We start from the raw sequence: 20913 nt of genomic DNA, 5'->3' as shown, positions 1-20913 counted from the left end.
AAAATCATCCTGTGGCGTACTGCATTAGCATCGAAAAGCCCCCGCGATATGCAACTTTTCAGGGAAGTCAGGAACCAATATACACAATCAGTTAGGAAAGCAAAGGCTAGCTTTTTCAAACAGAAACGTGCATCCTGTAGCACTAACTCCAAAACGTTTTGGGACACTGTAAAGTCCATGGAGAATAAGAGCACCTCCTACCAGCTACCCACTGCACTGAGGCTAGGAAACACTGTCACCACCGATAAATCTACGATAATCGAGAATTTCAATAAGCATTTTGCTACGGCTGGCCATGCTTTCCACCTGGCTACCCCTACCCCGGCCACCAGCTCTGCACCCCCCGCTGCGACTTGCCCATGCCCCCCTGCTTCTCCTTCACCCAAATTCAGATAGCTGATGTCCTGAAAGAGCTGTTAAATCTGGACCCCTACAAATCAGCTGGGCTAGACAATCTGGACCCTTTCTTTCTAAAATTAGCCGCCGAAATTGTAGCAACCCCTATTACTAGCCTGTTCAACCTCTCTTTCGTATCGTCTGAGATCCCCAGGGATTGGAAAGCTGCCGCGGTCATCCCCCTCTTCAAAGGGGGTGACACTCTAGATCCAAACTGTTACAGACCTATATCCATCCTGCCCTGCCTTTCGAAAGTATTTGAAAGCCAAGTTAACAAACAGATCACCGACCATTTCGAATCCCACCGTACCTTCTCCGCTATGCAATCTGGTTTCCAAGCTGGTCATGGGTGCACCTCAGCCACGCTCAAGGTCCTAAACGATATAATAACCGTGATCGATAAAAGACAGTACTGTGCAGCCGTCTTCATCGACCTGGCCAAGGCTTTTGACTGTCAATCACCGTATTCTTATTGGCAGACTAAATAGCCTTGGTTTCTCAAATGACTGCCTCGCCTGGTTCACCAACTACTTCTCAGATAGAGTTCAATGTGTCAAATCGGAGGGCCTGTTGTCTGGACCTCTGGCAGTCTCTGTGGGGGTGCCACAGGGTTCAATTCTCGGGCCGACTCTATTCTCTGTGTATATCAATGATGTCGCTTTTGCTGCTGGTGACTCTCAGATCCACCTCTACGCAGACGACACCATTTTGTATACATCTAGCCCTTCACTGGACACTGTGTTAACAAACCTCCAAACGAGCTTCAATGCCATACAACACTCCTTCCGTGGCCTCCAACTGCTCTTAAACGCTAGTAAAACTAAATGCATGCTCTTCAATCGAACGCTGCTTGCACCCGCCCGCCCAGAATCACTACTCTCGGCAGGTCTGACTTAGAATATCTGGACAACTACAAATTCCTAGGTGTCTGGTTAGACCGTAAACTCTCCTTCCAGACTCACATTAAGCATCTCCAATCCAAAGTTAAATCTAGAATCTGCTTCCTATTTCGCAACAAAGCCTCCTTCACTCATGCTGCTAAACATGCCCTCGTAAAACTGACTATCCTACCAATCCTTGACTTCGGCGATGTCTTTTACAAAATAGCTTCCAACACTCTACTCAGCAAATTGGATGTAGTCTATCACAGTGCCATCCGTTTTGTCACCAAAGCCCCATATACTACCCACCGTTGTGACCTGCACGCTCTCGTTGGCTGGCCCTCACTACATATTCGTCGCCAAACCCATTGGCTCCAGGTCATCTATAAATCACTTCTAGGCAAATCCCTGCCTCATCTTAGATAATTGGTCACCATAGCAACATCCACCCGTAGTATGCGTTCCAGCAGGTATGTCTCACTGGTCAACCCCAAAGCCAACACCTCCTTTGGCCGCCATTCCTTCCAGTTCTCTGCTGCAAATGACTGGAACGAACTGCAAAAATCTCTGAAGCTGGAGACTCTTATCTCCCTCACTAACTTTAAGCATTAGTTGTCAGAGCAGTTTACCGATCACTGCACCTGTACACAGCCCATCTGAAATTAGCCCACCCAACTACCTCATCCCCATATTGTTATTTACATTGTTATTTATTTTGCTCATTTGCACCCCAGTATCTCTATTTGCATATAATCTTCTGCACATCTATCACTCCAGTGTTAATACTAAATTGTAATTATTTTAAACTATGGCCTATTTATTGCCTTACCTCCATAACTTACTACATTTGCACACACTGTATATAGATTTTCTATTGTGTTATTGACTGTACGTTTTGTTTATTCCATATGTAACTCTGTGTTGTTGTTATTTTTATCGCACTGCTTTGCTTTATCTTGGCCAGGTCGCAGTTGTAAATGAGAACTTGTTCTCAACTGGCTTACCTGGTAAATAAAGGTGAAATGAAAATAAAATAAAAAACTTGAAATAATGTTGTTGTTTTTTAACTTTAGAATGTGTTCGTTTTCTATTATTGTTTTTATTTAAGTGTGTTGATATGTATATTGATGTGTTTGATGTGTATGCAGGGCTCATCTGTGAAAGAGACCACCTGTCTAAATAAATAAGAAATGGATACATTTCAAACCAGAGTTGCTTTCCCATTTACAACCACTAGATGGCACATCCAGATAAGATTGAAATACTGAAGGCTTTGCCTGATGACTCAAACTGTTTGGGTAGCCAAGCAACTCTTGGCCTACATTACAAGTTACAACATCTGATCTGAAAAAAATACGAACAATGTGTATCAATGTTTAGTGTTCACTGTGCACATGGGATAGAAGGAAAATATAATGACAATGTTTAGGCTAACTCTTTAAATTTCAAAGAGTAGACCTAAACACTATTATACTATTTTTCACATACAGTATTGGTAGTAATGTACAGTATCAAATGTTCATTATAAGATTATTATTATTAGTTTATTCAGTGCATTGCTGTCTAACGTTAGTCTTAAAGATTAACAGAAAGATGTGCCCTCAATCTAGCTACAGTATCAGAGCACAGTTATCTGTGAAGCTCCTCCCACGTGTAGTTTTTTTCTGTAGTGTTCAGTTGGAGAGGACGAGTGCTTGGTCGACATTTTAGCTCTGCATCATCAGGACTGACGTGGGGACTACGTGGCTCGAGCCATCCACTCCTACCGTAATTAGTGACGAGTCTGACTACGTAACTTATAACTTTGGTAAGTTATTGCACAGTAGCGTACTCGTGGGACAAGGCAAGAAAAAAGGAGAGACAGAATGTTCACCGTTTACAATGACGCATGGACAAACTTTCGATTCGTAGTCGGAATCTACTTCCTGCTTGTTAGCCAGCTGAACAACTTCATGCACAGGCACGAATTGAACAGTTTTGGGCTTGTTAGCTGACATGGTAGACAGATAAATAAATGTCTGACCAACCAGCGACCGTATATTACTCCTTTTTTTTTTTTTAAGTTAACAACTGCCACCTGCTACTAGCTAGCTGCTAGTTACATTAGCTAAAAAAAAGCTCACGTTACCGCCCTTCATGCTTTTCCGTGCGAGTCGCAATTTCTCTTTCGAACAGCTGCATAGCTAAACTACACAACTCTATTCGCGTTCTCTTTTTGGAAAGCTAGCTAGCCAGTGTAATGTCTGGAATGGAATTAACGGAACGGTATCAAAGAAATGGAAACCATATGTTTGACTCTGTTCCATTGATTCCATTCCAGCTATTACAATGAGCCCGTCCTCCTATAGCTCCTCCCACCAGCCTCCTCTGTGGCATATGTTCTCCAACAAGCAAAGAGTGAGAAAGTTACAGGTTACATAAAAGTGACTCCAAAATGACACAATACATTATTTACCATTCATTTCTATTGGGCACAAAATAATCTGAAACACAACCAAAACAAACAGCAAATGAATCCTACAAGTTTGTAGAGTCACAAGCTTTATGTAATTGTTGTGTGCTAGGAATATGGGACCAAATACTAAACTTTTGACTACTTTAATATACAAATAAGTGAATTTGTCCCAATACTTTTGGTCCCCTAAAATATTGTGACTATGTACAAAAAGTGATGTAATTTCTAAATGTTTCATGGATGAAAATATCCTCAAATAATTAAAGCTGACATTCTGCATTTTAACCTCATAGTCATTGTATCATTTCAAATCCAAAGTGCAGGAGTACAGAGCCAAAAAACAACACAATTGTCACTGTCCCAATAATTACGGAGGGCACTGAATTTTAATATATTCTTAAACTTAACATACATTTAATTCTCTAAGGGAGCTTCATTTATTTTAATCTAATAACCTAGATAAGTAGACTTTAATTGTGCTTAGCCTCATTTCCTGACATTTCCAGTCCGATGACCATGGACACAGCGGTTGCGTCGTCAAAGCAGGAGGGAAGTTTTGATGACTCTCTGTCTGATGAAGAACCAAGTCAGAGTGAATCCAACTCACCCACTGCAGTACTCACTCAGGTAGCTACTTTGTGAAGTGTGTGTTGTGGCCACTGTCACTCATCATCACTCTTATAATTCAGAGGTGTATCAGTGTCTAAATAGGCTGGTCCCAGATCTGTTTGGGTTTTTGCCAACTCCATTGCTCATTGTCAAGGCAAACATGACAATAAATGACAAGGCATTTGCATGATTGCACAAACAGACTGGCACTCAAGCTAGTTTAGACGTACTGATGATAGAGTTTACTTTCCTCAAATATTGTTTAAATTGCGTGTAAAACGATTGAACATCTCGTCTTCCTCTAGGTTTCAGGAACAGGAGACTCCGCTGGCATGACAGTGGTGCAGTTACCTGGTGGACAGACAGTTCATGTTCAGGGTGTCATCCAGGCTCCTCAGGCCTCTGTCATCCAGTCACCACAGATGCAGAATGTACAGGTAGCTAATAGAGCTCCATCCCTTCCCTATACCTTCAGGTTGCGCCCCAAATGGCACTCTATTCCCATATAGTGCACTACTTTTGACCACTGCTCTATATAGGGAATATATAATAATAATATATAATATGCCATTTAGCAGACGCTTTTATCCAAAGCGACTTACAGTCATGCGTGCATACATTTTTGTGTATGGGTGGTCCCGGGGATCGATAGGTGCCATTTGGGATACAGCCTCAAGTCACTCTAGTCTTCTTGGCTAAATTCAGTCAAAACTGCATTGTGTTATTTTACCCCATAGAAAAACCAAAGAATGGTTTTGCGTACTTGTAGCTAGTTTCTTAGCCTGAGTGCCAGTCTGTTTGTCCCATCATGCCAAATTCTTGTCACTCTTTGTCATGCCAAACATGCTTGGCTTGACAATGACAGCATTGAAGTTAGCAAAAGCACAAAGTTTAACCTTCATGTACACAGAATGTTGTATTGTGTCTGACTGTCTCTAAGACAACACACTTTCTGCTTGCAATAGACAAATCAGCACATGATGTCACCCTAGTTTTCCTTTCTTCTCTAAATTACAGAGTCTCTGTCCCAAAATGCACCCTATTCCCTATATATTGCACTATTTTTGACAAGAGCCCTATGGAGGAATGGTGTGCCATTTGGGTCAGAACCTGAGATTTCTACTGTTGTCAGAATTTGTTTTCAGCACTGGGAATTTCTTTCATTTTTCAGTATTCAGTAAGGCATTTTAAATGGAGGGAGGTGACCCTACACAGGGATCATATCTATGCATTACTTTCAGACTTCATAGTGTTTTTCTTTGCTCCAGATAACCTCCATAGCTGGGCTTGAAGATGGGGAGTCAGCAGTCACAGACACACAGAAAAGAAGAGAGATTCTCTCAAGACGGCCATCTTATCGGTTGGCAGACATTAAAACATCGCAAATATGATTTGTCCCCCCCAAAGGACACCGTATTCCTTATATAGTGCACTACTTTTGACCAGAGACCTATGGGCCCTGGTTAAAAGTAGTGCACTATAAAGGGAACAAGATGTTATTTGATAAACAACTATTGACATTTAAAAGCAATCCAAGCAGAGTACGGTAGTTTATTATGTGCTTTCCTCTTTCCTTCAGAAAAATCCTCAATGAACTATCATCAGATACGTCCTCAATTCCGAGAATTGAGGAGGAGAAAGCTGAAGATGAGGTTCCACCCTCCAGTGTCCCTTCAGTTCAAGTGCCAACTTCAATTTATCAGACCACCGGTGGCCAATACAGTGAGTTTCATTAGGCTTTGGTCAAAAGTAGTGCACTATACAGGGAATAGGTTGCCATAGTTGGAACGCAACTATGGTCAAAATGTTGACGTGCACTCACTATTGTGACAGTAAGGGTTCTCCCCAAAGAATGTAAGAGTTAGTGATGCGCGGGTTGACTCATAATCCGCAGTCCCCGCAGTTATATCCGAGGGGTGTGCGGGTTTAGGGTAATTAAATATTGGGTGGGTTGAATAAAGTGAAAATAATACCTTAAAGAATCCATATTTATATGCAATTTATTTCTATATGCTACATTGAGGTTTTTCTTTCATTATTTTAGGCTATCTGGCATTAGTGCGTAAGCCTAAACTTTAGGGCCTAACTGTACCTGTGCCAAATAGCCTACACGCCAATCACCAAATGCTTTTAGGAACGGGCAGAAAACATTTTCGTTGCAGAAAACGTTAACATTGATCCACAGAGGCAAAGAGGACAATATTGACATTTAATTCAATAAGAGAAAAGCTGTGAAATGGAGAGTTGAAAATAAAGAAATGGGAGGGCCAGAAAAGTCATGTTTGGGAAATGTAAAAGAGGATGATGGCAGTGTGGTTATGTATGTTATATGTGATGATTGTGAGGCGCTATACACATTCGACAGTCACAAGACGGGACTTCAAATAGGCCTATGGCATGTCAAGGGAACTGTAGCCTACTGTTTAGATGGGTTAAATGGAAACTGAAATCTGGACACTGACTATAGATCTATAACCTCTCACATAGCCATAATATTAAGTCCTGCAGATTTAAGCATTTCTTGCAGTAAAATGATCAGCATCATAAAAGCTGATAGTATTTCAACCACATAAAATATGCATCATAGCCATATTGAAATGTTATCAGAAGCATGTTGTTTTCACAGCTTTTTGTTTCCTTATAACCGGTCAAATTGATGTAGTTTGGAAATGTTGCACAAATTCTTTCCCGTTTTTTAGTTGAGTTATTGCATTCTCTTCCCGGTCCCTAAACGTCTTTGCTCTACGAAAGAAGCAGAGATCACAGAGAACTTCAACCTATCGATGTATGACATTATTCTGGTGAACAGTTTATTTAGTCTTCTAGGGCAACATATAATGACAGAAGAGAAGCTGCATGTATCTAATTATAGACAATTTGACTAACAAATAGCCTACCAAAATGTCAGAAAATACAAACAAGCAAGATTTCTGGCTCTCACAGACCTGTAACTTCTTCTTTAAGAGGCTCCTCTGTCCTCCACTCGTTACCTGTATTAATGGCACCTGTTTGAACTTGTTATCAGTATAAAAGACACCTGTCCACAACCTCAAACAGTCACACTCCAAACTCCACTATGGCCAAGACCAAAGAGCTGTCAAAGGACACCAGAAACAAAATTGTAGACCTGCACCAGGCTGGGAAGACTGAATCTGTAATAGGTAAGCAGCTTGGTTTGAAGAAATCAACTGTGGGAGCAATTATTAGGAAATGGAAGACATACAAGACCACTGATAATCTCCCTCGATCTGGGGCTCCACGCAAGATCTCACCCCGTGGGGTCAAAATGATCACAAGAACGGTGAGCAAAAATCCCAGAACCACATGGGGGACCTAGTGAATGACCTGCAGAGAGCTGGGACCAAAGTAACAAAGCCTACCATCAGTAACACACTACGCCGCCAGGGACTCAAATCCTGCAGTGCAAGACGTGTCCCCCTGCTTCAGCCAGTACATGTCCAGGCCCGTCTGAAGTTTGCTAGAGTGCATTTGGATGATCCAGAAGAGGATTGGGAGAATGTCATATGGTCAGATGAAACCAAAATATAACTTTTTGGTAAAAACTCAACTCGTCGTGTTTGGAGGACAAAGAATGCTGAGTTGCATCCAAAGAACACCATACCTACTGTGAAGCATGGGGGGTGGAAACATCATGCTTTGGGGCTGTTTTTCTGCAAAGGGACCAGGACGACTGATCCGTGTAAAGGAAAGAATGAATGGGGCCATGTATCGTGAGATTTTGAGTGAAAACCTCCTTCCATCAGCAAGGGCATTGAAGATGAAACGTGGCTGGGTCTTTCAGCATGACAATGATCCCAAACACACCGCCCGGGCAACGAAGGATTGGCTTCGTAAGAAGTATTTCAAGGTCCTGGAGTGGCCTAGCCAGTCTCCAGATCTCAATCCCATAGAAAATCTTTGGAGGGAGTTGAAAGTCCGTGTTGCCCAGCGACAGCCCCAAAACATCACTACTCTAGAGGAGATCTGCATGGAGGAATGGGCCAAAATACCAGCAACCGTGTGTGAAAACCTTGTGAAGACTTACAGAAAATGTTTGACCTGTGTCATTGCCAACAAAGGGTATATAACAAAGTATTGAGAAACTTTTGTTATTGACCAAATACTTATTTTCCACCATAATTTGCAAATAAATTCATTAAAAATCCTACAATGTGATTTTCTGGATTTTTTTTCCTCAATTTGTCTGTCATAGTTGACGTGTACCTATGATGAAAATTACAGGCCTCTCTCATCTTTTTAAGTGGGAGAACTTGCACAATTGGTGGCTGACTAAATACTTTTTTTCCCCACTGTATAAGCAGAAATATATCAAAATCAGGCAAAAAGTAATCTTGCACCCCCTTTCAAAAAATCGTTCCGCATCTCTGACTGTAACCTACAGCGCATTTTCTATATCAGCGGTTTAGGGTCGGGCCTCAGATGTTCACTTTATCACATATAGTCACCCGTGCACCACTAGTAAGAATGGCGCTGCGCTTCCTTGTAGACTGGCTGTGCCACTTTGTAATAAAAAGTATTACAAAAAATAGAATATATATACACTACATTACCAAAAATATGTGGACACCTGCTCGTCGAACATCTCATTCCAAAATCATGGGCATTAATATGGAATTGGTCCCCCCTTTGCTGCTATAACAGCCTCCACTCTTCTGGGAAGGCTTTCCACTACATGTTGGAACATTGCTGCAGAGACTTGCATCAATTCAGCCACAAGAGCATTAGTGAGGTCGGGTACTGTTGTTGGGCAATTAGGCCTGGTTCGCAGTCGGCGTTCCAATTCATCCCAAAGGTGTTGAGGTCAGGGCTCTGTGCAGGCCAGTCAAGTTCTTCCACATCGATCTCGACAAACCATTTCTGTATGGACCTCACTTTGTACACAGGGACATTGTCATGCTGAAACAGGAAAGGGCTTTCCCCAAACTGTTGCCACAAAGTTGGAAGCACAGAATCGTCTAGAATGTCATTGTATGCTGTAGCGTTAAGATATCCCTTCACTGGAACTAAGGGGCCTAGCCAGAACCATGAAAAACAGCCCCAGACCATTATTCCTCCTCCACCAAACTTTACAGTTGGCACTATGCATTGGGGTATGTAGCGTTCTCCTGGCATCCGCCAAACCCAGATTTGTCCGTCAGACTGCCAGATGGTAAAGCGTGATTCATCACTCCAGAGAACGCGTTTCCACTGCTCCAGAGTCCAATGGCGGCGAGCTTTATACCACTTCAGCCGATGCTTGGCATTGCGCATGGTGATCTTGGGCTTGTGTGCGGCTGAAAGGCCATGGAAACCCATTTCATGAAGCTCCCAACAAACAGCTATTGTGCTGACGTTGCTTCCAGAGGCAGTTTGGAACTCGGTAGTGAGTGTTGCAACCGAGGACAGACGATTTTTACGCGGTACGCACTTCAGCACTCGCCGATCTCGTTCTGTGAGCAACGGGTGTGGCTGAAATAGCCGAATCCACTCATTTCAAGGGGTGTCCACAATCTTTTGTATATATAGTGTGTGTAAACGGTGTGTACACTACCGGTCAAAAGTTTGGACACACCTACTCATTCAAGGGTTTTTCTTTATTTTTACTATTTTCTACATTGTAGAATAATAGTGAAGACATCAAAACAATGAAATAACATATATGGAATCACATAGTAACCAAAAAAGTGTTAAACAAATCAAAATATATTTTATATTTGAGATTCTTCAAAAAGCCACCCTTTGCCTTGATGACATCTTTGCACACTCTTGGCATTCTCTCAACCAGCTTCACCTGGAATGCTTTCCCAACTGTCTTGAAGGAGTTCCCACATATGCTGAGCAATTGTTGGCTGCTTTTCCTTCACTCTGTGGTCCGACTCATCCCAAACCATCTCAATTGGGTTGAGGTCAGGTTTTTTTTGGAGGCCAGGTCATCTGTTGCAGCACTCCATCACACTCCTTCTTGGTAGAATAGCCCTTACACAGCCTTAAGGTGTGTTGGGTCATTGTCCTGTTGAAAAACAAATGATAGTTCCACTAAGCCCAAACCAGATGGGATGGCGTATCGCTGCAGAATGCTGTGGTAGCCATGCTGGTTAAGTGTGCCTTGAATTCTAAATAAATCACAGACAGTGTCACCAGCAAAGCACCCCCACACCATAACACCTCCTCCTCCATGCTTTACGGTGGGAACTACACGTGCAGAGATCATCTGTTCACCCACACCGCTTCTCAGAAAGCCACGGCGGTTAAAACCAAAAATCTTCCATTTCTGAGGCTGGTAACTCTAGTGAACTTATCCTCTGCAGCAGAGGTAACTCTGGGTCTTCCATTCCTGTGGCGGTCCTCATGAGAGCCAGTTTCATCATACCGCTTGATGGTGTTTGCGACTGCACTTGAAGAAACTTTCAAAGTTCTTGACATTTTCCGTATTGACTGACCTTCATGTCTTAAAGTAATGTCGTTTCTCTTTGCTTATTTGAGCTATTCTTGCCATAATATGGAATTGGTCTTTTACCAAATAGGGCTATCTTCTGTATACCCCCCCTACCTTGTCACAACACAACTGATTGGCTCAAACGCATTAAGAAAGGAAATAAATTCCACAAATTAACTTTTAAGAAGGCACACCTGTTAATTGAAATGCATTCCAGGTGACTACCTCTGAAGCTGGTTGAGAGAATGCCAAGAGTGTACAAAGCTGTCATCAAGGCAAAGGGTGGCTATTTGAAGAATCTCAAATATAAAATATACTTTGATTTGTTTAACACTTCTTTGGTTACTACATGATTCCATATGTGTTATTTCATAGTTTTGAGGTCTTCACTTTTATTCTACAATGTAAAAATAAAGAAAAACCCTTGAATGAGTAGGTGTGTCCAAACTTTTGACTGGTAGTGTAGCTCTGAGTAACCCATCACTTCTATAAACGTGTGTCCCTCCTCAGTTACCATCACCCAGGGGGGAGCCATCCAGATAGCCAGCCCAGGCAGTGAGGGTCTGCAGGGCGTACAGACTCTGGCCATGTCCAACTCAGGTACCCCCCAGATCCTGCAGTATGCAACCCAGGCAGGGGACTCAGGACAGCAGTTCTTCTCTGTACAAGGTGGCCAGGTGGTGATACAAGGTAGGAACAACTGTACCTAAATTAACTCCATCTTGACTCTGGTCAAAAGTAGTGCACTATGTAGGGAAAAGTGTAATTCATCAAGTCATAGGTTTGTATTAATTTGGCAAATGAACAAAAGGAAGCTGGAGCTTGACTAGTTTGTCTCTAAAAAGTGTCAAGGATGGCTGGTTGACCCTTTAATGTTACTATGTAACCAGTGTTATGATTTAACAGTAGAATATATTTGAATGATGTCAGAGTAATGTAGACTTTTTTCCCTGAGGGGTTTCAGTAAAATGTCAGTATTTATATCAATCCAATAACTGAAACATTTCCCGCTTTTTATTATTTAAAAACCTCTCTGTTAGGCTACTTCTTAGGCTGAACGTATTGACCTTATGTTCCAGAGAAACAAATGAAAAAGCTTAATAATCATATAATAATAACAAGTAGTAAAACCGAATCCCCACTTGGGCTCAATATCCTCTTGTTTGTTCTACGTCGCCTAGTTGCGTCATAGGGTCTAAAAATATTCAGCTAGCCGTGCCTCCCTCACCCTTATCTTGCTGCATTGTGTTGCTCCACTTTAGCATTTGATCCAGGAGCAGAGCAGGGGGATGGGGCCTAGAGGCAGATTGTCTTATTGACTTCAGCAGGGCCAGTGATGTCATTGTGATGGCAGTGTCCTTAATTGTAATTTTGTGCAAAGTTGATGGGTGAACACTCCATGTAGAGAGCAGGCAGAGAGAGAGAAAGACACACAGTCAGATAGATAAAGAGAGAGAAAGTGTGTGATTCTGTGGATCCTGGATTGTTAGAGAGTAGAAGATATGGCTGTTACTGGAGATGAGACTGAATCAGGTATGTAATAATCTTTTAGTCCATTTTCCTTTGTCAGTATTTCTCAGACTTTTAGTTTAATAGCAAGTTAAATGTATAATGCTGGCAGTGATAGACAATGTATACCTGCATTGCTGTTCAATTGAGAGATGTACCTGCATTGTTTCTGTATTTAGAGGGCTAAATTAGTGAGGAATTACTTTAAAGTTTGGTTGGTTAAGTGTCTTTACATAACTTTTAGAATGTATTCAAAAGTGTGTGTAGTCTACCATAGTTATTAAGTCATAGCAGTTGGCTTAGTTGGAAGCCTCTGAAAGCTGTGTTTCAGAGTATTTTTTCCCAAGTTACCTTATTTTTAAGAGAGCAGAGGAAACCAATAGCAAACTGAATGACGTGTACTGACTAACTAATTGAGGTTAATAGATAGCTACTACAGATGCATCCTGCCCCAGTTCTCTCTCTATGAGACTTGAAAACATTACAAGGGTACTGTATAATTACCATTAAACATTCCTATAGTGAAAAGCTAGACATTATGTTGACCGAACATGGCAGTAAGTGTTTAGTTAGCTTGCTCAACCCAGTTCCTGTCTGTCTGCCTGCGTGCCCCCTAAAACACTCAAACAGAACGCTTCTCTGGAGCTGCCAGGCAGAGGAGGGGTAGAGGTGGCGTTGACGTCACTCCGGTTTCCTGGAACCAGATGGGGCCAGGGAAACGAGAATGCTAACTGTCGAGTGAGACTCACATTGACGTCAGCCGGGAGTCATACTGTGATTCCAGACAGAACAGAGCCCTCTGTGGGAGCAGTGAGAGAGCAGTGATCACAGCTTCAGCGCTACAAGCTTAGTCATCCACTCAGATAACATCAGGAGAGAGAAGAGTCAGCCTCGTTTATCCCTTCAGATCTGCAAGCTGTTACTTGCTCACTCGTGCGTTAAAACACGAGTGCAGTGGTGGCATTTGGGGCTATTATAAATTCATAAATGAAAAAATAGTAAAATGTTTTGTTGCGAAAATATAGTTGTTTTGAATAAGTGTTTTATTTTTATTTATTTAAAAATAAATAAATTAGGGGGTAGATCAGCTTTAATATTGCAGATAGATTGATGGAAGTTACAATGTAATTGTCTGCATCACTTCCAATCCCCCATATGTTTTTTCTTTCTCGTAAATATATATATATACAGTGGGGAGAACAAGTATTTGATACAATGCCGATTTTGCAGGTTTTCCTACTTACAAAGCATGTAGAGGTCTGTAATTTTCTGTGAGAGACGGAGTCTAAAACAAAAATCCAGAAAATCACATTGTATGATTTTTAAGTAATTAATTAGCATTTTATTGCATGACATAAGTATTTGATACATCAGAAAAGCAGAACTTAATATTTGGTACAGAAACCTTTGTTTGCAATTACAGAGATCATACGTTTCCTGTAGGTCTTGACCAGGTTTGCACACACTGTAGAAGGGATTTTGGCCCACTCCTCCATACAGACCTTCTCCAGATTCTTCAGGTTTCGGGGCTGTCGCTGGGCAATACGGACTTTCAGCTCCCTCCAAAGATTTTCTATTGGGTTCAGGTCTGGAGACTGGCTAGGCCACTCCAGGACCTTGAGATGCTTCTTACGGAGCCACTCCTTAGTTACCCTGGCTGTGTGTTTCGGGTCGTTGTCATGCTGGAAGACCCAGCCACGACCCATCTTCAATGCTCTTACTGAGGGAAGGAGGTTGTTGGCCAAGATCTCGCGATACATGGCCCCATCCATCCTCCCCTCAATACGGTGCAGTCGTCCTGTCCCCTTTGCAGAAAAGCATCCCCAAAGAATGATGTTTCCACCTCCATGCTTCACGGTTGGGATGGTGTTCTTGGGGTTGTACTCATCCTTCTTCTTCCTCCAAACACGGCGAGTGGAGTTTAGACCAAAAAGCTCTATTTTTGTCTCATCAGACCACATGACCTTCTCCCATTCCTCCTCTGGATCATCCAGATGGTCATTGGCAAACTTCAGATGGGCCTGGACATGCGCTGGCTTGAGCAGGGGGACCTTGCGTGCGCTGCAGGATTTTAATCCATGACGGCGTAGTGTGTTACTAATGGTTTTCTTTGAGACTGTGGTCCCAGCTCTCTTCAGGTCATTGACCAGGTCCTGCCGTGTAGTTCTGGGCTGATCCCTCACCTTCCTCATGATCATTGATGCCCCACGAGGTGAGATCTTGCATGGAGCCCCAGACCGAGGGTGATTGACCGTCATCTTGAACTTCTTCAATTTTCTAATAATTGCGCCAACAGTTGTTGCCTTCTCACCAAGCTGCTTGCCAATTGTCCTGTAGCCCATCCCAGCCTTGTACAGGTCTTCAATTTTATCCCTGATGTCCTTACACAGCTCTCTGTTCTTGGCCATTGTGGAGAGGTTGGAGTCTGTTTGATTGAGTGTGTAGACAGGTGTCTTTTATACAGGTAACGAGTTCAAACAGGTGCAGTTAATACAGGTAATGAGTGGAGAACAGGAGGGCTTCTTAAAGAAAAACTAACAGGTCTGTGAGAGCAGGAATTCTTACTGGTTGGTGGGTGATCAAATACTTATGTCATGCAATAAAATGCAAATTAATTACTTAAAAATCATACAATGTGATTTTCTGGATTTTTGTTTTAGATTCTGTCTCTCACAGTTGAAGTGTACCTATGATAAAAATTACAGACCTCTACATGCTTTGTAAGTAGGAAAACCTGCAAAATCGGCAGTGTATCAAATACTTGTTCTCCCCACTGTATATACATATACATACATATACACATACATACATATAAATACATATACATACAGTTGAAGTCGAAAGTTTACATACACCTTAGCCAAATACATTTCAACTAAGTTTTTCACAATTCCTGACATTTAATCCTAGTAAAAATACCCTGATTTAGGTCAGTTAGGATCACCACTTTATTTTAAGAATGTGAAATGTCTGAATAATACTAGAGAGAATGATTTATTTCATTTTTTATTTCTTTCATCACATTCCCAGTGGGTCAGAAGTTTACATACACTCAATTAGTATTTGGTAGCATTGCCTTTAAATTGTTTAACTTGGGTCAAATGTTTCGGGTAGCCTTCCACAAGCTTCCCACAATAAGTTGGGAGAATTTTGGCCCATTCCTCCTGACAGAGCTGGTGTAACTGAGTCAGGTTTGTAGGCCTCTTTGCTCGCACACGCTTTTTCAGTTTTTCTATAGGATTGAGGTCAGGGCTTTGTGATGGCCACTCCAATACCTTGACTTTGTTGTCCTTAAGCCATTTTGCCACAACTTTGGAAGTATGCTTGGGGTCATTGTCCATTTGGAAGACCCATTTGCGACCAAGCTTTAACTTCCTGACTGATGTCTTGAGATGTTGCTTCAATATATCCACATAATTTTCCTTCCTCATGATGCCATCTATTTTGTGAAGTGCACCAGTCCCTCCTGCAGCAAAGCACCCCCACAGCATGATGCTGCCACTCCCGTTCTTCACGGTTGGGATGGTGTTCTTCGGCTTGCAAGTAACCCCCTTTTTCCTCCAAACATAACGATCTTTGTCCCCATGTGCAGTTGCAAACCGTAGTCTGGCTTTTTTATGGCGGTTTTGGAGCAGTGGCTTCTTCCTTGCTGAGCGGCCTTTCAGGTTATGTCGAAATAGGATTCGTTTTACTGTGGATATAGATACTTTTGTACCTGTTTCCTCCAGCATCTTCACAAGGTCCTTTGCTGCTGTTCTGGGATTGATTTGCACTTTTCGCACCAAAATACGTTCATCTCTAGGAGACAGAACGCGTCTCCTTCTGAGCAGTATGATGGCTGCGTGGTCCCATGGTGTTTATACTTGCATACTATTGTTTGTACAGATGAACGTGGTACCTTCAGGCGTTTGGAAATTGCGCCCAAGGATGAACCAGGCATGTGGAGGTCTACAATTTTTTCTGAGGTCTTTGCTGATTTCTTTTGATTTTTTCCCAGTTATCCACCCAGTAACCAGAAAAATGATTGTCTTAACATAACCCCCCCCCTGACAGTATACTACAACATTCTATAGTTATAGTAAGTACTACACATGATCGAGGGACAGTTTAGTGTGTAGTATAGTATTCTACAGTATACTACAGAATTAATTAGTAAGTACTGTAGTATTCTATAGTAAACTAGTATTTTTTGATGTGGGTACTCAAACCACACAAAAGCTAACCACACAAAAGCTAAATCTGTGCTTAGGCCTACTCTCCCTAATGTGGCAGCTGTGCTGTGATCTTAAATCTGGCCGTAGAAAAATAACATCATTTAAATTAGGTTTGGTTTTCTTAATTCACTGTCCGTTGGAATCTGGGCTTGTATGGTTCTTTAACAGAAAAAGCAGTAAACAAGTGGTCAGTTGTTGTTTTTTGTCATTAAATGGACCCATCTACATTATTTGTGTTCAGCGTTTGTCTCATTTATAGTCGCTTATCCTCTAAGTAGATAGAAGATGAGAAATCTGTGTGATTGAAGGAGTAAAAAAATACAGCACTTGGTTTTTGCCCCAGCGAGCTAAATACACGTAGGTGGTCAATACAAGTGAGAATTTGTTCTCCAGTGACCACCTTGCTTGAATAAATGACTTAATGACTTCTAATTCTGATGTCCTGTCTGTCTGTGCAAGTGATGAACTTGGTTGAAAAAATTACTATTAAAACTAACCCTGACGTTCTGTTTGTGTCCCCTAGCTGCCACTGGAGATATGCCAGCATACCAGCTGCGTTCGCCCACCTCTTCGGGCCTGCCCCAGGGCCTGGTGATGGCTGCTTCCCCAGGCTCCCTGTCCATGCACAATCCCCCGGTGCACACTGAGGAGGTCACACGCAAGAGGGAGGTCCGCCTCATGAAGAACAGGTGAGACAGACACAGGTTGCATCCCAAATTGGCACCCTATTCCCTTTATAGTGCACTACTTTTGCCCAGCCCTGATCAAAAGTAGTGCACTATATAGGGAGTCTGGTGCCTTTTGGGACGCTCTGAATTTGGCCAACAACTGCAAAAAGGGGAACAGATTTCAAAATCATTCATACTCCTCATTCTCAGTTTCCTGTAGATTTTTAAAGCACCCCTTTGATAATTGATTATCTATATAGGTTGAGTGGATGTTATGTGGAGTCTCTGAAGTGTTTTTGTTCACTTTTGATTGGTACTTACAGCTGGGATTTCTCCCACTGACCATCTCTTTTCCCCTGTCTTCTCTAGGGAGGCTGCACGGGAGTGCCGCAAGAAAAAGAAAGAGTATGTCAAGTGTCTGGAGCACCGTGTGGCCGTGCTGGAAAACCAAAACAAGACCCTCATCGAGGAACTCAAAGCACTAAAGGACATTTACTGCCACAAGAACGAATAGCTGAGTAGCTGCGCTCAGCCTTGTGCCAGGAGAGAGAGAGAGAGATCCTACTGAGAAAGCACAGAGTGCAGTTTACAGATTGACTGCTGTAAAAAACAGACTCTGGGACAAAAACTACTTTCACTGTCTTTGTTTCTCGTCTACTCCGCTTGTTCGGGCCCAGTCACTTTGATGCTGCACCAGAGGTTGTTAGGCGGCCATAGGCTTGTGCTCTCCGGGCTGAAGTCAAGTCCTGCTCTGGACAGGGCCCCTGTCTGTCCTCACTCATGCGCTTGTATGTGAATACACAAGTGTCGCCCAGCCGCGTTTGCTTCTGCTGTTTGCAGGGAGGCAGCCAATGAGAATCCAGCCTGCGGAAGAAGAGGAAGAGGAAGTAGATATGCTTCCAGAAGACACACCGCTCACCACCACTGGCTCACCGCATTGGAGAAGCAGAAGCTGCGAAAGAGCTTCACTATCAACCAGCAAGTTCACATTAAGTGCACACAGACTCACCAGCAACCCAACCTACCTTAGCCCGAGTGCCAGTCTGTTTGTGCTGTCATGCCAACTCCTTGTTACTCTTTGTCACATTTGGCTTGACAATGAAAGCATGCGAGTTGGCAAGATTACAAACAGATCTGGGACCAGGCTAAACCTACATATCTTTACTTGTCACTGCTAGCTAGAGTTGTACTTCTTATATTACTATACTACCTTTGTGAAATCAGATGGACCTCTTCTTTCAGGACAAAGTGTGACGAGTAAATTCAAGTTTTGAAATTCTGTATTTGGCTATTTGAGTGTCAGTTGGAGTTGTCTAATGACTTAACCTGTTACCTGAATCAATGTGTAAGACCCATTGTCAAGGATGTGACTATACGCCTTTCAATTGATGGTCTCTTTTCAAACAACACAGTTCAATTTAAAATATAAAATAAACATGCCGCGCCCATCGGAGGAGTGTATATTAAATAATTATATATTTCTAGCCATTGGAGGAATCTTATGTCACCAAGACCATTTTGAAATGACTACTGCTTTACCGCTCAAAATTGCTACATTTAATGTTTACTGAATCGCTCACCAATCGTTGTCCCCTTTGTCTGTCTTGGAACAGTACTGTGCTGTGCCAGTGTACTGTATACATGTTTTTTTTAAATAGCGCCGGAAGTGCTGATGTTTGGGTATTTTGAGACTCTTTATAAATGTTTTATGTGAATTAGTTGATAATAACAGATAGGATATGTCCCAAATGGGCCACTATTCCCTTTATAGTGCACTACTTTGGACCTGAGTTCTGTGGGCCCAGGTCAAAAGTAGTGCACTAAATAGGGAATAGTGTGCCATTTGGGATGTAAAAATAGAGTTCGTGAGTGCTCTGTTTTAAAGGTATTGCCAATTTATGTCCATGAGAGCACAGACTTGACTATGATGATGATGCAGCTTCATGTTCTTTCCTCACACCAGTTCTGCTTGCAGTGATTTTGCAGCCTCCTGCTTGCTTTGAATTTCCATTAACCTTTATTTCTGTTTACAGGTATATGTCCTTTGTATGTTTGTTGTCAGGCCAATGATTATACAATTCAGGGGAGATGTCAAATACATTTCATCTCAGTAAATGTTTTGGATAGAATTGAAAAGTATGTCAAACAGGTTAGCTCTTAAAACCAGTTGTTCAACTTATGTTTGAAGATTGTACAAATATACTATTTCTAATAAAATGTCCATACCAGAGTTTGAATTACAGTTAAATTATTTGTTAGATGAATCCTCATAGTCAGAAAACTACATACTATATGGACTGAAGTCTGTACCACACAATGCATTTGGGCTCACCTCTGAAAAAACAAGCACAAGAATGAACACAAATACTAACCAACATATAATTTCTCTTCACCTTAGATACAGTTGAAGTCGGAAGTTTACATACACCTTAGCCAAATACATTTAAACTCAGTTTTTCACAATTCCTGACATTTAATTGTAGTAAAAATCCCTGTCTTAGGTCAGTTAGGATCTCCACTTTATTTTAAGAATGTGAAATGTCAGAATAATACTAGAGAGAGATTTATTTAAGCTTTTATTTCTTTCATCACATTCCCAGTGGGTCAGAAGTTTACATACACTCAATTAGTATTTGGTAGCATTGCCTTTAAATTGTTTAACTTGGGTCAAACATTTCGGGTAGCCTTCCACAAGCTTCCCACAATAAGTTGGGTGAATTTTGGCCCATTCCTCCTGACAAAGCTGGTGTAACTGAGTCAGGTTTGTAGGCCTCCTTGCTCGCACACGCTTTTTCAGTTCTGCCCACAAAAGTTCTATAGGATTGAGGTCAAGGCTTTGTGATGGCCACTCCAATACCTTGACTTTGTTGTCCTTAAGCCATTTTGCCACAACTTTGGAAGTATGCTTGGGGTCATTGTCCATTTGGAAGACCCATTTGCGACCAAGCTTTAACTTCCTGACTGATGTCTTGAGATGTTGCTTCAATATATCCACATAATTTTCTTCCTCATGATGCCATCTATTTTGTGAAGTGCACCAGTCCCTCCTGCAGCAAAGCACCCCCACAGCATGATGCTGCCACCCCCGTGCTTCACGGTTGGGATGGTGTTCTTCGGTTTGCAAGCACCCCCTTTTCCCTCCAAACATAATGATGGTCATTATGGGCAAACAGTTATATTTTTGTTTCATTAGACCAGAGGACATTTCTCCAAAAAGTACGATCTTTGTCCCCATGTGCATTTGCAAACCGTAGTCTGGCTTTTTTATGGCGGTTTTGGAGCAGTGGCTTCTTCCTTGCTGAGCGGCCTTTCAGGTTATGTCGATATAGGACTCGTTTTTACTGTGGATATAGATACTTTTGTACCTGTTTCCTCCAGCATCTTCACAAGGTCCTTTGCTGTTGTTCTGGGATTTATTTGCACTTTTCGCACCAAAGTACGTTAATCTCTAGGAGACAGAACGCATCTCCTTCCTGAGCAGTATGATGGCTGCGTGTTTATACTTGCGTACTATTGTTTGAACAGATGAATGTGGTACCTTCCGGCGTTTGGAAATTGCTCCTAAGGATGAACCAGATTTGTGGAGGTCTACAATGTTTTTTCTGAGGTCTTGGCAGATTTATTTGGATTTTCCCATGATGTTAAGCAAAGAGGCAATGAGTTTGAAGGTAGGCCTTGAAATACATCCACAGGTACACCTCCAATTGACTCAAATGATGTCAATTAGCCTATCAGAAGCTTCTAA

At 42.0% G+C, this 20913-nt stretch overlaps 1 protein-coding gene across 3 annotated transcripts; it reads left to right on the top strand.

Moving 5' to 3' along the window:
- Window positions 1–2954: 2954 nt before the first annotated feature.
- On the top strand, window positions 2955–19398 carry LOC121580869 (cAMP-responsive element modulator). 3 transcript variants are annotated; one of them, XM_041895985.1, is made up of 8 exons: window positions 2955–3084; window positions 4239–4359; window positions 4647–4778; window positions 5610–5701; window positions 5921–6063; window positions 11288–11467; window positions 17024–17189; window positions 17538–19398. In XM_041895985.1, the coding sequence occupies exons 2-8, from the start codon at window positions 4243–4245 to the stop codon at window positions 17680–17682; spliced, it is 975 nt and encodes a 324-aa protein (XP_041751919.1). In that variant the 5' UTR covers window positions 2955–3084; window positions 4239–4242; the 3' UTR covers window positions 17683–19398. The 3 variants fall into 3 exon arrangements, with proteins under 3 accessions (XP_041751919.1, XP_041751920.1, XP_041751921.1); XM_041895986.1 differs by having other exon boundaries at window positions 4217–4359; XM_041895987.2 differs by lacking the exons at window positions 2955–3084; window positions 4239–4359; window positions 4647–4778; ... (1 more) ...; window positions 5921–6063; window positions 11288–11467 and adding an exon at window positions 12002–12310.
- The last annotated feature ends 1515 nt before the right edge of the window (window positions 19399–20913 follow it).

This window comes from Coregonus clupeaformis, chromosome 14 (genome assembly GCF_020615455.1).
Source record: "Coregonus clupeaformis isolate EN_2021a chromosome 14, ASM2061545v1, whole genome shotgun sequence".
Taxonomy (NCBI): domain Eukaryota; kingdom Metazoa; phylum Chordata; class Actinopteri; order Salmoniformes; family Salmonidae; genus Coregonus; species Coregonus clupeaformis.
The sequence above is the reverse complement of the archived record's forward strand: the minus strand, read 5'-3'. Positions and strand labels throughout refer to the sequence as shown.